This window comes from Rousettus aegyptiacus, unplaced genomic scaffold (genome assembly GCF_014176215.1).
Source record: "Rousettus aegyptiacus isolate mRouAeg1 unplaced genomic scaffold, mRouAeg1.p scaffold_m13_p_1, whole genome shotgun sequence".
In the NCBI taxonomy this organism is placed as follows: Eukaryota; Metazoa; Chordata; class Mammalia; order Chiroptera; family Pteropodidae; genus Rousettus; species Rousettus aegyptiacus.
This window is the reverse complement of record NW_023416284.1, coordinates 68,844,248-68,864,155: the sequence shown is the minus strand read 5'-3', so window position 1 is coordinate 68,864,155 and position 19,908 is coordinate 68,844,248. Positions and strand designations below refer to the sequence as shown.

General features: G+C 37.2%; 1 protein-coding gene and 1 non-coding gene across 2 annotated transcripts in view; one reads left to right on the top strand and one right to left on the bottom strand.

Moving 5' to 3' along the window:
* The window catches only part of CDKAL1 (CDK5 regulatory subunit associated protein 1 like 1), a 626,461-nt gene extending 609,646 nt beyond the window's left edge, over positions 1-16,815 (top strand). Inside the window, exon 16 of the mRNA XM_036229008.1 lies at positions 16,704-16,815. Within this exon, the coding sequence (XP_036084901.1) occupies positions 16,704-16,811 (108 nt within the window). The 3' untranslated portion in view covers positions 16,812-16,815. The remainder of the gene's footprint in view (positions 1-16,703) is intronic.
* A 2,725-nt stretch (positions 16,816-19,540) lies between these two features.
* LOC118606396 lies at positions 19,541-19,644 on the bottom strand. Its single transcript, XR_004952346.1, has one exon. It is a non-coding gene; the product is annotated as a U6 spliceosomal RNA (small nuclear RNA).
* Between the last annotated feature and the right edge of the window lie 264 nt (positions 19,645-19,908).

The following is a 19,908-nucleotide window of genomic DNA, read 5'->3' as shown; positions in this document are numbered from 1 at the left end:
GCCCTGCGTCCTTTACCACTGAAGATCCCAAATGTGGTCTGCCAGTACCACTCCAATTTCTGGTATTGGAACTGCTCCCTGGCCCACCTCTGTAGTTATTATGTCAAGATCTCAAATTGGTTTGTGTCTTCAAGGGAGCATCATGTGGCTCAAAGTCGAAGTGACTCACAAACCTGAACATAATTAATCTACCTATGCAGGATGGTTTTTTGAGGGAAGCTGCATTGTCTTGCTAGCAATATTATCATAGTGCCTTAGTCATGATAATGGTAGCACATATTAAATATGACTATAAGTGTCAAAGGAAACTAACATAGAATCTGGAACATGGTTAGTGTTCAATACATGATCCTTCATTTTGAAAGCATTGGAAAAGGTCTATGTTGGGAGCATAGACTATTTTCCAGGCAGAAAGGATATAAATGACTAAGGCATAAGCCAGACTTTTTAGCACTGCCTGTCAAACTTTTGTATTTTTCTTTGAGATGTGGCCTAAAAGGTTTAGGCTGATTCCATGCAGGTTCTGCACACCTCTCGTGGTGGATCTTTAGGATGGAGGTATAGAGTTTGGTGAGATATTTCGCAGTGGTTCTAGAGTCCAGTTCTCCATAGAAAAAATTTAAATCTTTTCCAACATCTCTGCTAAGTGGGCATCGATCTGTTTGAATATCTTATTCAGCAGGATCTCACTACTCTTATTTCTGAAATGAAACATTTGCCCCATTTGTGCTTAATGCACAGTAATTATGCCATTATTCCTCATAATTCTCAATCAGATCAAGTGTATGACGGATCAATTGTATTAATTATAAATTGTTGGAGGAAAGTTGCCCATAAATTCTTACCTCTTGCATTAGTTTCCTAGGGCTGCAGTAACAAAGTAGCAGAAACTGGATGGCTTAAAAACAACACAAGTGTATTACCTTACATACCTAGAGGCTGGACATCTGAAATGAAGATGCCTTCAAGGCCGTGCTCTCTCTGAAGGCTCTAGGGGAGTAGTTGTCCTTGGCTTCTGGTAGACCTTGGTGTTTTCCTTGCCTTGTAGATGCATCACTTCAATCTCTGCCTCTGAGGTCACATGACATTCTCCCTTCATGTGTCTGCGTGTCTGTAACTCTTCTCCTCTTCTTCCAAGGACACCAGTCATTAGGATGAAGGGCCACCCCAGTATGGCCTCATCCTCACTTAACTAGTGACATCTGCAACAACCTTATCTCCAAAGAAGGTCACATTCTAAGGTACTAGGGGTTAGGACTTCCACATGTCTATTGGGAAGATACAATGCTACCCATAACACCGCTCAGTCTCTTTTTCCCATGTTCAAAAAAAGGAATTCAGTCCTGCTGAGTCCCCTGAGAGAAAATTTCTCAAGGAGTGTTAAGAACTTGGGAGCTTTGAGGATCTCACTTGGCATTCTTGTACCCAGTGGTATTAGGGGCGGGGGGGGTTATAAAAGGATACAACATTGCAGATCAAAAGATTGCTCTCTGAGTGTTAAGATTTTATTCCCTATGAGTTCTTATTAGATTTTCTCAACCTTTTCAAACCTATATAATACTTTTTTACTTTATCCTCTCTCTATATCCCCACCAAGAAACCAATTTTATTGAACTTTGCTTTTGGAGATTTTGTCAATAAACATTAGATCAATTCCGTGTGCTTAGCCAGCTACACATGTCTGGTCTCTGTATTCTGAGGTCTTCCTCTGAGAGGGAGCATGCTCCTCTCTGCCCCTTTCAGAGTAGCTGCAATAATAATATGCTCCTGTGGTTTAGTGTGGAGTAAGCACAGAGCTTCTGAAGAACTTCTCATAATGCTTTTTCTGCAACTCAGCACAGCGTTCTGTCCCATGTCTGAGGACGGGTACTCCTCGACAAGTTTAGTTAGAGTTGTTACTTTCTAAGAGGTGACTGGGGGTCAGAGAGGGAGAGGAGGAGTTGACCAGGAAATAGGGGTGAGGAGAGGAGATTGCCTTAGTCCCCAGGGTTGTCTGCATGGCTTATAGAGGTACCTGAGATGAGAGACACTGATCACTCTAACATCCCAATTGCCTGAATTATTTGCAAGGTAGTCCATAGCAGAATTCCTGGTCTCCAGGTGAATTGGAAAGAGGTAGTCTCAAACGTGGGCGGCATGGGGACACTGGTAATTGAGAAGGTCTAGAGACAGACATCATTCATCTGATGGTTCACGCAGAAGTTTTAGGCTAATACCGATTATGGTATATCCACCTTCCTTGTTTGTGAGACAAAAAATACCACTTTCAGTTGAATGCAGGCTTATCAATTATTGTCTACACCAGCGGTCCCCAACCTTTTGGCACCAGGAACCAGTGCTCCTATGAGAATCTAATGTCTGATCACCTGAGGTAGAGCTGAGGCAGTGATGCTCATGCTGAGGAGTGGCCGCAAATACAGATGAAACTTCTCTTACTTACCTGCTGCTCACCTCCTGCTGTGTGGTCCGGTTCCTAACAGGCCACGGACCAATACTGGTCTGTGGCCCAAGGATTGGGGACCCCTAGTCAATACCATTCATATTCCTTTATTAATGAAGCTAAATGTTTTTTAATGGTTATCAAAATCGTAATTGTGAATTAATGAGTAAATTCTGTGGTTATTGAAATAGTTCAGCTAACACTGGTGGGAGAAAATTTAAAGACAACGTATTACTACTATAATTTCACAGTTTTGCTAGCTCCTGAGAACATCTTCCTTTAAGAGGGTGCTTCCCACTTCTCAGCTCTACACTTAGAGGTGGTTCACTCACTGCTTGGAGAGTCAGGTGTCTCCCTCTTTCAGTGAAGTGAGTCTTCTGCTATAAGGAGAAGGAATGAGAAGAAGAGGATGAGTAAGGCAGGAAGGATAGGAGAACTGGGGTATACATTTCTCTTTTTCCCTCAAATCCTGGGAAGAAAGCATTGCCCAGACCCTCAGGGTCCCTGGAAGAACAAGGAAGTTCATGCCAGAAGAATTAAAAATTTGTTATATTCTTAACACACTTCCCAGCCTTGGAAGCCACGACGGTAGATTGGGTGGACATGGCGGCCTCCAAGTGCCCCAGAAGATGCAAAGCCTCAGAATAGATTCCTACACTTCCCATTGCCTCGCTTGTGATCGCCGCTCCTTTTGCTTTTGTGATTAGCAAGATTTAGAGCCCTCTGGTATTTCTCATCGATTAGAAGAAAATAGTGTGCTAGACAGAACTGTGAAGTCAGGATTTATCTACCATATTAAAATATAGGAACCAACCTGTCACATTCTCTGAGAACTAATGAGAGCAAAATTATCATAATGTGGTCTCCAGATAAAAAGGTATACAGATACAGTACGAAAGCAAGAAATGTTTATTGTAGAGTATTTTGAACATGCAGAAAAGCTCTAAAAAGAAAACAAAACTACTTCTAATTCTAGTATCTTGTAATAACTGTTGGAATTTTGACATATATCGTTCATAAATACATACACACTCTCAATTTGAATTATATTGTTCATACTGTTTGGAACATTTCCCCCTTAACAATATTGTTAATGTTTTATTAAGGTGTTAATTCTTCCTCTAAAACTGGTTTTAAATGACTACATAATATTTCACTGTATGGTTGTGACATAATTTGTCTAATCTTCTAATTATAGGACATTTAGCTTGTCTCCATTTTTTCACCATGATAATACTATAATCTGCATTCTTATATGGAATTGTCAGTGCACATCCTTATCAAATAATTGCTTCGTTGTGTTCATTTTCCTATTTTTTGCTATTTTGACACGTGTGTTTAGCAATAGCAATTTTAAGTTGTACTCATGTATTATCTTAAGGAAGATCATGGGTTTTTTTTGTTTGTTTGTTTTTGGTCCCATCTATGAAGTAAGCGTATTTTCTATTTTAAAAGCACTTCTTAAATTTAAGTAACTAGAATCAATTTTAAAATTATTATATTCAACTACAAAACACACCTGAGCATCGGACCGTGTATCAGTCAGCTTGTGCTGCCACCACAAAATACCATAGACTAGTGGCTTAAACAACAGATACTTGTTTTCTCACAGTCCTGGAGGTTAGAAGTTTAAGATCAAGGTTCTGGCCAATTCAGAGTCTGGTGAGGACTGTCTCCCTGGCTTTCAGACAACCATCTTTTCGTTATGTCCTCACTTGGCCTTTTCATGGCGTGCACACAGGAGAGAAAGTGAACTCCCCGGTGTTTTTTCGTACGAGGACCCTAATCCTTTTGTATCGGGGCCCCACACTTATGACCTCATTTGACCTTAATTACTTTCTTAGAGACCCCCATTTCTAAATACAGCCACGCTGGGGGTTAGGGCTTCAACATATGAATGGCAGTGGACACAAACATTTGCCCCGGGATCCCAAAAATTCATATCCTTATCACATGAAAAATACATACATTCATCCCGATGGCCTCCAAAGTCTTAACTCATTCCAGGATCAACTCTATTTGCATAATAAGTTGTCATAAATTTACTGGCTTAACGTAACATATATTTCTTAGCTTATTATTTCTGTGGGACAGGAGTCCAGGCACAGCTTCACTATTTCCCCTGCTCAGGGCATCACACAGCTGCAACCAAGATGTCATCTGAGCTGCGTTCCGTTCTTGAGCTCAGAATTACCTCTCATGTTGGCTGAATTTAGTTCCTTGAAGTCATAAGACTGACGTCCTTGTTTTCTTGCTGGCTGTTGGCTATGGCCTGCTCTCAGCTCCACAAGGCCACCCGATGTTCTTTGACACCTGATCCTTTCTCTTCTTTCAGCAGAAAATCTCTCTTTAAAGAATTTCACCTGATTAATTCAGGTCCATCAAAGATAATCTCCCTTTTATTTGCCTTGAAATCAACTGATTTGGGACCTTAATTGCATCTGCAAAATTACTTCACCTTTGCAATATTCTATTAGCTAGAAACAAATCACAGTTTCCACTCGCACTTACGGGAAGGGGAGTGTACAAGGGCATGATGTATGGGGGTCACCTTAGAGTGTATCTGCCACAACTTATAAAGTTATACCTGATCAATAAGTTTTAGATATTACTGAGTTCCTTTCTTGATGCTTAGTATTTCAGCTCTATACCTGTCTTTCTCTCTTCTCCTCTCCTCTCTCACTTTAGTTATAACACTTTTAAAAATATTAAATCCATGTATGAAGCCTTCATTACTATGTTATGGAAATTCGTGATGGACATCTGTCATATTCTGTAACTGCAGAGTCTCCTTAGAACACTGTTGCTGTTTGTGGGGAATTATCTTCCTAATGTTTGCTTGTGTTTCTCCACTATCTTTTAGCTTCTTCTGTTGCTGTTGAGATGCCCATTATAGACTAAATTGTCCAAAATTCATATGTGAAAGCTTTATGCTCCAACATGCTAGTACTTGGAGTCATGGCTTTTAGGAGGTAATTAAAATTAAATGGGTTCATAAGAAAAGAAAGAGAGAGAGAGAGAGAGAGAGAGAGAGAGAGAGAGAGAGAGCTCTTTTCATGCACTTAGAAGTGAGAATGCAGCAAGAAGGTGGATGTTTGCAAGCCAGGAAGAGAGCTCTCACTAGATCCTGACCACACTAGCATGATGATCTTGTACTTCCAGCCTCCAGAACTGTGAGAAAATTAATTTCTGTCATTTAAGCCACACAGTCGATAGATTTTGTTATGGCAGCCCAAAAAGACTAACACAGTACCCAATGCTGCTCTGACTCCTGCTCCTTTGTATATAACCTAGGTTTACCCTCTGTAAGGTTTAAGTCTATTCTTTTTTTGGGAGGGGAAGGGCGCAATGGCAAGATGGAGCTGGGTTATGTAGATTTTCTCCCAGGCGAAGAGAACAGGATGAAGATGGGCATAGAGTTGGGTTCAGGTTCACCAGGTGGGACCAAGGTGGCATCAGGAGCCCTGGATGTGATTGTTCAATAATCAAACTTCTAGGTCTGTTCTTTGTTTCTAGTGTTCTAACATATGATAGCATGTCTTAATGTGGGTCATTTTAAAAAATATTCACTCAATTAACATTTTCAGTTTGGAGTTTTGGCTCTATTTACTTCAGATCTAGAAATTATTCTTGTATTATTATAATTTTATCTTTAATATTTTCTGTTTTCTTTTTTCAGAACTACTATTATTTAGGTGTTGAACAATCTTTTTAACCCTTAATTTTCTTGCCTTTTCCACCATTATCATTTTTTTTTTAAAAGTCTGTTTTATCTTCTAATCGTGTTATTGAATTTACAAGTTTGGCTCTCATATTTTTAACTTCCAAGAGCTCTTAAATGCTGATTATTATTTTTATTGTTAAATAGTGTCTTATTTTGTTAATGTAATACCTTGACGTTTTCCTCTACTTTCTACATTGGTTTTATTTCCTCTGAGATTTGTGTGTGTGTGTGGGCGGAGGGTAGGTTGGAGGATATTTGTTTACTGTTTTCTCCATTTTTAAGGTTTTCTTCAATAGAGGTTGAGAAGAAGACCAGGGTCAACTCATTTCCCATACAGAATTACAGTTTCCAGTGTTTTTCTCCTATTTCATACTGAAACTGTTGTCTTCAAAACCTGAGCTTTTCTGACCTGCAAAATGGCTTATTCCTTAGCATCGTCATCCTTATCAACACTTAAGTTTGAATCCTCTCTCCTCTGCAAAGTATTTACAATGCCTTCATTTTCTGCCTTTTTATGTTATTGTTTTTGTTACAGATATCTCCTAGTCTCATTAAACAGAGCCTTTGTGTTTTTACATCATTATTGTTTTGGGTGGTTTGAGGGATTCTTTTTAGGAGGAGGGCCCACAAACACATCTCCACTGCCATCTTGAATCCAAGAACACTCAAACTCATTTTAGAATGTTTTTCTACTTCTCTGAGAGCCCCTTTTCAAGAGAATAGAATTTAAAGCCAGGAAACGACCTTTGTACGTCACATAGAGAATCACTGGATGTAGAAGAAACCTAGAAAAACTCAAATCCCATTTAGGATTTTTCTGAAATGCAGAAAATGGATAAATGGTCTATTTGAATTATGGAATTTCCTGTTTGATAATGCCTGTTGCTTGTAACCAGTTGGACAAAATTAGATTTCACAGAAACATTATGTTTTGATTACTCTGTTAGAATTCTACAGTAAGACATACGGTGTGATTTGAAGTCCTCTGTCAGAGTAAATTTTTGTTAAGCCATACTTGTTCAGCCTTTAGAAAAACAGAAAACTTGGCAACACTCTCTGGCCAGGATGAAGCAGTGTGGAAATAACCATGTCAGATTTAAATTGGGAGTAGTAGAATGCTGCCACTTTTTAAAAAATAATCAAGGTGAAGGCTAGCGTTTCCCACTGATTATGGGGAATGGTCTAGGACTTGGCTTTGGACTTTTCCAGGGTACAAAATGGTGTTCTGGCTCTGTGCTCTCAAGGTTAGTGAAGGAATAACATTTTTGAAAAAGCTTAGTTATTTTGTGTTTGCTATTTACTGAACTCAAAAGAGCATGGTTTGCATTAGCAGGACTTCTGGAAATTGGGTGGAAGGGATTTAAAACAATTCTCTGACTTGTATGAAAAATGATCCCGCAATTCCTGATTCCTCCGAGTTCCTTGTGGGAATCGTGGTACAAAATGATCTTTTATGTGCCCGGTTGGAACTGTGAGCTAAGCAACATCTGCATTTTTTTAATAAACATTTTCTTGTAGAACTGAAATTTTCTTCTTCAGCCTTTTTCTTAGTGCTAAGTATATCGATTCATCATATACACACTAGTACTTAGAGAAGAATTGTCAACAGATTTAAAAGAACTATTTGAGGAGATTCTGTGGTGATTACTGTGTTACTGTTTTGGAGTCCAGGTTCTCTACTTTCCCTCCAAACATTGTTTTGTGTTATAGGAAAATTCCCAGTAGCCTAGCTTACAGGTGCATCTGGGCAAGACAGCTTTTTCCTAGAAGTAGACTCTCTGGTATGATTTTAAGCACTACGAAAATGTCCCTACTTCTCCAAATAGTTTATTGACAATTCTATTCCCTGATAAAGGCTTGTATTCTACATATAGAGATAAATTCTACACTTTAGCACTCTTGGGAGAGGTAACACGTCGATGTAAATGTCTAAAGGCGCAAATGTTCCAGACCTGACTGTAAATGCACATCTCAGAGAAGAAGAACTGGAGATGTCAATAAAACAGTAGGAAAGGGCTTAGATAAAAGAAGGATTTTATAGTGAGACAGGCAATATGATTTGAAAACCACAAACTAGTTAGCTGTCAGACTGTTTTTAGAACCCCGAAGCCAGAAAGTTGACAAAGGAAAGCAAACTTTTCTTACTCTTAGATTTTGCTGAGGACAAAAGCCTTGCAGATGAACTAGGACCGGGAAGCTTTGCTGTCCTATGTGGTGAAAACACAGATGAGAAGGTAGCAAGTGGGCCCCTGGAGTGTGGTTTCCCAGAAGACCAGGCGAACTCTGAACTCTGCTTCCTCTGCTGCCTGCCCAGAACTCATTCCTTGATATACCGGGTCCTGGGAACAGGATCCTTCATCTTGACAACGTGGCTCTGGTCAGGAAAAATGTGAGTCACGTTCCTAGAAGTATTTGCTCACCAAGAGCTTCTAGCACTTAGTAAGGTAGTATTTATTTCTTTGAGAGGGTGAAAGGGGCAAAAAAAAATTTTTTTTCATCTTCTCTAAAAGTTAAGTAAAAAAATTGTTGAGAGTAATGCATCAGAAGCAGAACCCTAGCTTCTTTGAAATCCAGGAGAAGGGATTCTGGGTCATGACATTCTCTAGCTTAAACATGTTGTTGAAGGACTCCCCCTTATTTACAACCGTGGTTCTTTACCTATACGAGGTTGGTTTTCTTTTTTCAAAAAAGTCTTCCCTGCACAATGTGTGCACATGCATGCATACTGTACACTATTTACTTTGAACTTTCAGGGGTCTTTAACAGTTTCAGATGAAGAAACATGACCCACAGGAAAAATCCCATTTCCAGAAGCTTTTGTCTAGATCTTTCAGAATTTAGTCTCAAAGTACTTCTTCTCCATTAAAAAATGATTCTTTGAGGTAAGATTGTATCCAGAGAGTATGCTTAGTTATAATCCGAAGTGATGTGTTATAGTCTCCAGACACTATGTAAGGGAAGATATCATGAGGCAGTGTGCAAAGTGCTGAAGTGGGCACTAAGTTTTGTAATTTAACTAGTTTTGTAACTTTAATGGTATAACCCTCAGGGGAAAACATCATTTGCGGTTTTTTTGGTTTTCTTTTTGGGGTGGGGGGAGTGGTGGTCATAATTTCCCCAACTGCATAACTAAGGGTGGTTCAGTGATCTCTCATTTCTCTTACCTCTGAGCTTCTAGACCTCTCACTACTTCATGTGGGGCCAGGCCCACTCCCAGTAATCATTTATTAGGCTACTCACAATGCGAGGGATTCATAGAGGATCCCTGACCACCTCGTTGGGAGGCAGGTCCAGGGTGTTCTGAGTACAGACAGCTTCTGCTCAATCAGTGTCTGCCTCTAATTCTCCCCTCTTCTGGGTCCCTGTTGTTTGGGCTCCTGACTGAAGAGTACCCGCTGACTTATCACTGGGTAGACACAGCATTTGCATACTCCCTGCTACATTCATCTCCTTTTTATGTGTGGGTTTCTTTAAAATTCATTTTTTTATTGCAGTTGACATACAATGTTATGTTAGTTCAAATTTATAACATAACAACTAGACATTTATATACTTTACAAAGTAATCACCCCAATAAGTCTGGTACCCACCTGGCACCATACATAGTTATTACAATGTTATTGACTCTATTCCCTATGCTGTACTTTTCATCTGTGACTATTTTTATAACTGGTAATTTGTACCTTTTAATCCCTTCACCTTTCTTACCCATCCCCTCAACCCTCCTGCATTCACTTCCTTTGAGAAGTGGATTTCCTCTTCCTGACTCACTTATCTACTTGGCCCTTCTAATCATATCCACTCTTGGAAGAGATGTCTTGCCTGCCCAATTCATGGTGCCTTGCTCCCCTTGGCTGCTGGCTGCTCTGGCTGCCCTTATCTCACTATGACACATAGACACAGCCTGAGGATGACCATCCCTTCTTAAGGACATCTCTCCTTAGTCAGCTTGGACTGCCAGAACAGAACTTCACAGACTGAGTGGCTTAAAAAACAAACATTTATTTCTCACAGTTCTGGAGGCTGGTAGTTTGTGATCAGGGTGCCAACATGGTTCAGTTGTGGCAGGGTGTCAGCAAGCTCCCTCCCTGGTTGCAGATGGCCACCTTCTCACTATGTGCTCACATGGTGGGAGAGCAGGAAATCTGGTCCCCTCCTATTCTCATCACGGGAGGCCCCACCCTCATGACCTCATCTAAGCCTAATTACCCGACAAGACTCTATCTCCAAACATCATCACATTGGGGGTTAAGGGCTTCAACATATGGGTTTGGGAGGGACACAAACACTCTCCTCTCTGACCATGGGCTGAAAAGGGATAAGAAGTGACTGTTAAAGGAAAAGATAGAGAATTTGGGGCAGGAATAGAAGATGAAGAGAAGTAAGGAGCCTAAGAGTCTGAATTTTCATTCACCAACTATTTTGCTGTTTCTATTTTTAACTTTAGAGAACCTTTCTTGACCCTCATCCAAGCACCCTGATAAACATGTAACTTTCACACTAAAGCACCTTCTAACTTAAGGAAGAGGTTTTCTGGGAAAATGTGCTTTGTTTTGAAACAAATGGAGTGGAGTTGGTGACAGCAATTGAATAGAAATCCTTAAATTATCCTCCTCCAGGTCATATATACCCTTTGCCTCAAAGAATCACGTACAATATCATGCATTGTCTGGCAATGTGCTGGCTGGAGACAAGAGTCTCATAGATAACAAGAATGTAATCTCCAAATAATCCCATTTTTAGCCTCAACAGGGCAGAGTGTTTCCCCGTAGTTGCCTTTTAGAAGAAGGTCAAGATGAGCAGAGACCACAAAGCACATTTCAAGAAGGATATTAGATTTCATTGGATTCAAGAGCTCAGAAGTGAGTTATTAGAGTTTTGTTTACTATACCCTCTGGCTATACTCTTAATTAGGTGGAACTGATAAGCTTGATAAATTCTGAACTATTGCTTTCTGTTTGCCAATAACAAAATATTACTGTGTAGGATGTTAGTTATTTTCTGCATCAAACCCACTCTATTTTCCTGAAGATATCGTTAGTTTCCATTTCAATGGACCTTTTGTTTAGAGGAAGAAGAATGTCCCTTTTACCTTTTTTTTTTTTTTTTTTTTTTTTTGCAATTAAAGTACCTTGATGACTAATGTGCAATTTCTTCAGTCTTTCCTCTGAAGACCATTCTCTATGCTTCCTTCTCTTCAGGGCTCCAGAGTTTTGCTTTCTTAGGTAATAATTAGATCAAGCAAAGGACGCAGACATAGGTTATTTCCAACTCTCATTAGCATTTCTTAGCTTACATTTTCTTCCCTCTTCCTTCCTTCTTTCTTTTTTCCTTTCTTCCTTCAACTGCGAATTAAACAAATGCTATTGTCACATGTCTCATACTTGTAAACATTATATTCCCATTTCAAAATAGTGAGAAGCTATATGGGCAGCATTTTAAGGACCTGCAAACCACCAGCTGTAACAGCAAGAACAACACCAACAACAAAAATATGTGTTTATGTTTATGAAGCAATTGCATCCATAGGTTTACACAGCCATAAACAAACATGATATACTGGAATATTTTCTTAGTGATGTCCTGAAACCGTAATTATATCTTAATGAAATATTTAGTCATGTTTTAACAGGTTTAAAAGTAATTATTTAACTGTTCTTTTTGTAATGGAAACTTAGAAGTTTAAGAATTCAGTTAATTATCTCAGAATTGAGACAGTTTGAATGTAGAAGGATTTTTTTTCCCCAGGGTGGTATTGAGTGTATATTTAAGTCAGGGTTCCATTGCTACAGGCTTGAAAGATATCTTCTTGCTAATCCCCTCATTCAAAAATATCTAGGAAGAATCTTCCAAGTAGTCACACCTAGGAAATGAACCAGATGATTGAGAGGTAAAGGGAAGCATCTAGAGTTTAGAAATGTACAGCAAATGATATTGCCAAGAATATCTGTGGGAAGGAACAAGTCAGCTATTCTTTAAACTGCTCAAAGTGAGGTTCATGAGTTGTCATAAGTTACTTTCAAAAGAGAAGAACGTGAAATAATAGGCTAAAGTCCTCTTTCATTTCATAGAATAAGATTGCTTTAAGAAAGAATCTATTTAGGAAAATTTTTTGTATAACATTTTTCCTTTTGGAATTTATATCAGAAATATGACTTCTGAACAGCTTTTAGTTTCAGGATATTTTCTGTGGTAGCACCATGTTTTCCTGTGGCTGGGCCACTTTGAGGGAAGTATAAGAGAAGGTCGAGGTGGAGAATATAGGGGAAGAAAAAAAAATAAGGTTTAGAAATGGCAAGTATGTGGGAAAATACAAAAGACTGTATAAATTTGTTTTTCTCTTCTAAGTTCTTCAAAAGACATTTAGAATTGTACAAAACAATAATTATAGCACTGTATCTTTGGGTTTATGATATATATACAGCAAGTCCTCAAATAACATTGTTATATTTAATATTGTTCTGTTACAAAGTTGATGAAATGCTGTAGGAACTTAATGCTTATTTTATCAATTAGCCTATAGCAAAATTGGTTTCATTATGTATACATCATTATTTTGCTTAAAATTGCAGAACCGATCAATAACCTTAAATGAGGACTTACTGTACATGTAATATGTGTGGGAATGATAACATAAAAGAGTGAAGAAATGGAGCTATAATGAAGCAAATCTCTATATTTTACCAGCATTAAGACAGAATCAAACTGAGGTAGATCGTTATAATTTAAAATTCATATTGTAATTCCTGGAGCAGTCAGAAAAGAAGGAGTTTAAAAGGGGAGGGTGATTAAAATAGCACACTAGAAAATATCTCTACAACACAAAATAAAGTAGTGAAAGAGAAACAGGAACAGAAATAACACATAGAAAACAAACAGCAAAATAGTATATGTAAATCCAACCAAATCAACTATTACAGTAAATATGAGTGGACTAAATACATCAATCAAAGGCAAAGATTTCCAGTGGTTTTTTAGATAGACACCAACATTACCTTCCATAAAAAAAATAATTGTTAAAAGGTACTTCATTAAAATTAAAACCTTTGCTATTCAAAAATCATCATTAAGAAAATCAAAAGACAAGCCACAGATTAAAAGAAAATATCTGCACATCTGATAAAGGACGTGTACTCAGAATACACACATGTACACATGCATACACACACATAAACAGGCACACATAGAAATTATATATATATACTTACATATATATAAAAATTATAATATGTATTACTGCAAATCATATATTTGTGATAGCTGATAGAGGACTTGTATATGGACTATATATTTTTAAATTCTCTTACAAACTAAATAATAAGAAAATAGCCCAATAAAAAATTGGCAGAAGATTTATAAGTAGTCCTTTTACCAAGGAAGGTATTCAAGTCTAATAAGTACTTGAAAAAATGCTCGACATCACTAGTTAGTGGGAAAATACAGATTAAAACTACAGTAAGAAACCACTACACATCCACTCAAATAGCTCTACCAAAAAGTCTAGCAATACCAAGTGTTAATTAGGATATGGAGAAATTGGAACTCCAGTACATTGCTGCCAGGTATGTGAAATGGTACAGCAGCTTGAGAAAACAATTTGGCCTTTTCTTAACATACGTCCACACAAAGACTTTAATGTAAACATTTATAGCATTGTTATTTATAATAGCCCCAAACTGGAGACAAACCAAATGTACATTCACTGGTGAATTGATAGACAAAATATGATATATCCACGTAATTCAGCAATAAAAAGAATGAACTATTGATAAACATTTCAACATGAATGAACTTTAAGAATATTATACTAAGTGGAAAAAGCCAGGCAGCAAAGTCTACATGGTTCGATTTATAAGAAATGTCCAAAAAGAGAAATCTACAGTAACAGAAAACAACAGGTCAGTGGTTGCCTAAGACTGGGCTGGGAATGAGGATTGGCAATAGCCAGGCACAAGGGAACTTTTTAGAATGTTCTAGAACTGGGTCATGGTGATGGTATGATTATTACACAACGATACAACCATGCTGAACATCATCAAATTTTACATTTACAGTGGATAAATTTTATATGTTATACCTGAACAAAGCTATTAAAAAATACCTTAAGTTATATATTCATGGAGGAGGTTGCTTGGTAGAACTATCAAGAAAATTTCTAGGCAACCTACAGAATGGGTAAAAATATTTACGGATCACATATCTGATAAGGGGTTTATATCCAAAATATATAAAGAACTGATACAACTCAATAGCAAAACAAAACAAACAATCCAATTAAAAAAGGAGCAAAGAAACTGAATAGACATTTTTTCAAAGAAGACATGCAGATGACCAACAGATACATGAAAAGGGGCTCAGCATCACTCATCATCAGGGAAATGCAAATCAAAACCACAGTGAGATACCACCTCACACTGTAGGAATGGCTATTGTCAAAAAGACAAGAAATAACAAGTGTTGAGAATGGAGAAAAGGGAACACTTGTGTCCTGTTGGTGGGAATGTAAATGGTATAGCCACGATGGAAAACAGTATGGAGTTTCCTCTAAAAATTAGAATAGAACTACCTTATGACCTAGAAATCCCACTTCTGGGTATATATCTAAAGGAAACAAAAACGAGATTTTGAAGAGATAGTTGCACCCCAATGTTCACTACAGCATTCACAATAGCCAAGATATGAGAACTATATATATATATATATATATATATATATATATATATATATATATATATATATATATATATATATTCAGCCATGAGAAAGAAGGAAATCCTGTTGTTTGCAGTAACATGGATGGACCTTGGCATTATTGCTAAGTGAAATAAGTCAGAGAAAGACAAATACTGTATGATATCACTTATATGTGGAATCTAAAAAAGCTGAATTTTTAGAAACAGAGTGGAGTAGTGACTGCAGGTAGCTGTAGGTGGGGGGAATGGAAAGATATTAGTCAAAGGGTACAAACTTCCAGTTATAAGATGAATAAGTTCTGAGGATCTAATGTACAACATGGCAATTATAGTTAATAATACTGTACTGTATGCTTGAAAGTTGCAAAAAGCATAAATCTTAAATGTACTTACCACAAGAAAAAAGATAATTTTGTGACATGATGGAGGTGTTAGTTAATGCTATGGTGGTTATCATTTCATAATACATAAGCGTATATATTTGTATCAAATCAACGTATTGCACAGCTTAAACTTATAGCGTTATGTGTCAGCTATATCTCAATAAACCTAGGGGGGAAAGAAAATGTCTTATCCTTCTTTCTCTGTTAGTTAATTTTTAAAATGCTAGGCTTATATGGGTTTGTTCTGCATCAACCTTTACACGGGAGAAAGTGGTACAGCTGGCCAAAAGTGTTTCAATACATTGTGTAACTGGATAATTGGTACTAATGCAAATGAAATGTATTTAATGCCAACAGTAAGTTTTCTTACAGAATATTTATCAGCTACCCCCAATATTTTATGAATTTCATTGTAGATTTTTAGAAATGACCTTTTACAATTTTGTAGGAGAATATATTTAACGGACAATAGGAGAATTAGGTCTATAGACTATAACTATTATCTTGTGCTTCTCTAAACTGGTTGAATAATTGTGGGCTAGCCAGGAAAAGATGTATTATTAGAAACAAAAGTAATTGGCCTTTCTCTATGACTCTTTAATGGGATCTTGCATTAATGTATATTAATGTATCTAAATTGGTGTCATTTTTATAACCAGCGGAATTTTAGAACCTGAACCAAAAGAAGACTATCACTTTCATTGTTTTATAAAAGTAAAACTGAACAGAATGGTCAATTATAATGTGATTAGTTTGCATCTATGGTAATTACATTTTGTTTGGCCCATGTCATCAAGAATAATGAGGTTCTAGATGTGTTCCATTAGCATCTTGATGACACTTCTAATACATGAAATATATACATATACTCTCTACCTTGTCTTCTCTCACTCCAATGCACCCAAACATATCATATGATAACATAATATCATAAGTCTGATTTTTAAAAAATATACATGGCAGAAATTATGCCCCAATGTATCACTTTCTAAGACTGTAAGTTTATTAAAACAATGTCGCTCATAAGTTTCTGTTACTCAAACCAATTTTGACTCTTTAAAGTAAATACAGCCAGAATTTGTCTCAGATTTTTTAAATAGTAAAGTCGACAAATCTTTGCCCTAGGAGATTGTTTAAAAACAATTGGGAGTCTTTCAAGGCCAAATTTGATGATTAAGATGTTTTACAGGTTGGGGAATATAATTTTGAATTGAAAACAGAATATCCCAATTCAGTATTGAGATACAGACCTATGTGATTCATAAACTGTTTTAAGGAATGGCAGTATCTATAGATATCAAAGTAGTTTTTCTTTATGGAGATGAGTTTTCTAGAGATGTTGAGTGGAGAAAATCTTTTAGTCTAACAGTTAGCTAGCATATAATTCTTGGGAATCATACATATCATATGGTCAAACTGTGTTAAAATTTGGACACCCTGATGATTTTTTTTTTTTTTTTCAGAATTCTTGGAGAGTTGGAGGGGTTAGCGCTCCCTATCTGTGTGTGACTGAAGATCCTGCTTCTCCTCCCTCCAGTCCGTCTTCTGTTTGGCATCAAGCGATCTTTTAAAATGGTAAGTTAGTGTCTTCTCACTTTAAAATTTTAATTGGTTCTCCAAATTTAAAAACTTATAACCATTGGCTCTATTAATCTGAGGGGGTTTTTATTCTGTGTATAATGTCCTGTTACTCGCTTTAAAAAAAAAAACTTATTGTGGTGGCATCAATTAAGGAAATCCAGTGAGTTTCAAGTGTACAATTTAACAGTAAGTCATATATATATGTACATATATACATATATATACATATATATATAGATACACACACACACAGACACACACATATTTGCATTGTATGTTCACCACCCATAGTTACATTTCTTTTCGTCACCACATATTTGACCCTTTTTACCCCCTCTACCTCCTCCCTCCTCCCAGACCCCCTACCCTCTGGTAACCACTAGCTTCCTGCCCATGTCCATGAGTCTCTGTTTTTCCTGCTTTTAGATTTATATCCCACATATAAGCGATATCGTGTGGTTTTCAACTTTTTCTGTCTGGCTTATTTCATTTAGCATGATTATCTCAAGATCCATCCATGTTGTCACACAAATGGGAGTATTTCATCTCTTCTCATAGCTGAGTACAATTCCATGGTATATGTATACCACAGCTTCTTTATCCAGTCATCTATCGTAGGACACTTTGGTTGTTTCTATGTCCCAGCCACCGTGAATAATGAATGCTGCTGTGAACATCGGTGTGCAAATATCTTTTTGGATAAATATGTTTAATTCTTTGGAGTAAACACCTAGTAGGGGATTGCTGGATCATATGGTAGATCAATACTTAGTTTTTTGAGGAACCTCCATACCGTTTTCCTTATTGTCTGTACCAATTTTCAGTCCCACCAGCAGTGTGTGAGGGTTTCTTTTTCTCTGCATACATTCCAGCACTTGTTGTTACTTGTCCTATTGGTAATAGTCATTCTAACAGGTGAGATGGTATCAAATTGTGGTTTTGATTTGCATTTCCCTAATAGCTTACATAAACATATGTAACATATGTAACAAACGTTGGCCATTTGTCTTCTTGGGAAAAATATCTGTTCAGGTCCTCTGCCCGTTTGTAAATTGGATTGTTTGTTGTTTTTGTTGTTATTGAGTTGTACGAGTCCTTTGTATATTTTGGATGTTAGGCCCTTATCGGAGGCGTTGCTTACAAATATGTTTTCCCATTTGGATGGTTGTCTCTTTTCTTTGTTGATGATTTCTTATGCTGTGCAGAAGCTTTTTAGTTTGATGTAGTCCCATTCATTTATTTTTGCTTTTACTTCCCTTGCCTTTGAGGTCAAATTCATAAAATCCTTTTTAAGTCCAAGGTCCTTGAATTTAGTTCCTATGTTTTCTTCTACGCATTTTATTGTTTCAGGTCTTATATTTCTGTCCTTAATTTATTTTTGAGTTAATTTTGATGTGAGGTGATAGACAACAGTGTAGTTTCATTCTTTTGCAGGTTACTATCCAGTTTTCTCAGCATTATTTATCGAAGAGGCTTTCCTTTCTCCATTGTATATTTTTGGCTCCTTTGTCAAAAGTTATTTGCTCCTATAAATATGGGTTTACTTCTGGACTCTCAATTCTGTTCCACTGGTCTGTGTGTCTGTTTCGATACCATGCCATTTTGATTATTGTTGCTTTGTAGTACAATTTAAAGTCAGGCAGAGTGGTGCCTCCAGCCTCATTCTTTTTTCTCAGGATGGCTTTGGAAATTCGGGGTCTTTGGTGCTACCATACAAACCTGTTGACTTTTTTGTTCTATTTCTTTAAAAAGTGCCGATGGGATTTCGATAGGGATTGCATTAAATCTGTATAATGCTTTAGGTAATAATGTCATTTTAACTATGTTGATTTTTCCAATCCAAGAACATGGAATATCTTTCCATTTCTTTGTGTCTTCTTCATTTTTTTAAATAGATTCTTGTAGTTTTTGTTATTCACATTTCATTAGATTAATTCCTAGGTATTTTGTTCTTTTTGTTGCAATTGCAGAAGGAATTTTTTTTTCATTTCTTTTTCTGACAATTCGTTATTATAGTATAGGAATGCTATGAATTTTTGAACATTGATTTTGTATCCTGAAACTTTACCGTATTTGCTTATTATTTCTAGTAGTGTTCTTGTGGAATCTTTAGTGTTTTCCATCTAGAGAATGATGTCATCCACAAATAGTGACAGTTTGACTTCTTCATTTCCTATTTGGAAGCGTTTTATATCTTTCTCTTGCCTGATTGTACTGCTAAGACCTCCAATGTTATAATGAATAACAGTGGTGATAGTGAACAGCCTCGTCTTGTTCCTGATCTTAGGCCTTTGTTATATTGAGGTACTTTCCTTCTCTACTTACTTTATTCAGTGTTTTGGTCATAAACGGATGCTGTATCTTGTCGAAGGCTTTTTCTGCATCTATCAATATGATCATATGATTCTTATTTTAATTCGTTTATGTGGTGTATCGCATTAATTGATTTGCACATGTTGAACCATCCCTGTGCCCCTGGGATGAAGCCCACTTGATCGTGGTGTATAATCTTTTTAATATGTTGCTGTATTCAGTTAGCTAATATTTTATTTAGGATTTTTGCATTTGTGTTCATGAGAGATGTTGGTTCGCAGTTTTCTTTTTTGTGTGTTATCTTTACCAGGTTTTGATGTCAGGGAAATATTGTCCTCATAAAATGAGTTCTGAAGTCTTGCCTCCTCTTCGAGTTTTTGGAAGAGTTTGATGAGAATAGATATTTAAAAATATGGAACACTTCATGAATTTATGTGTCATCCTTGTGCAGGGGCCATGCTAACCTCTGCATCGTTCCAATTTTAGTATATGTGCTGCCGAAGTGAGCACATATTATTAACCTGAGTTTTAAGTAAAGTTATTCTTACACACGGCCCCGGACTAACATTTCTCAAGCGTCTCTTCTAATCACCATCAGCAAGGGGAGAAGAGTGGCTTCACGTGGCCTCAGCACCACCACTCTGCCTTCCTCCCTTCCAGCTGTGACTCTCTCGTCAGCCCGTCTCTGCTGAGCTCTCCCTCTCTGGGGCTCTCAGAGGGTCTTCAAGGGCCTGGCTGTGGTGTCCGGGTTGTCTGCCCTCTCTTCATGTTTCT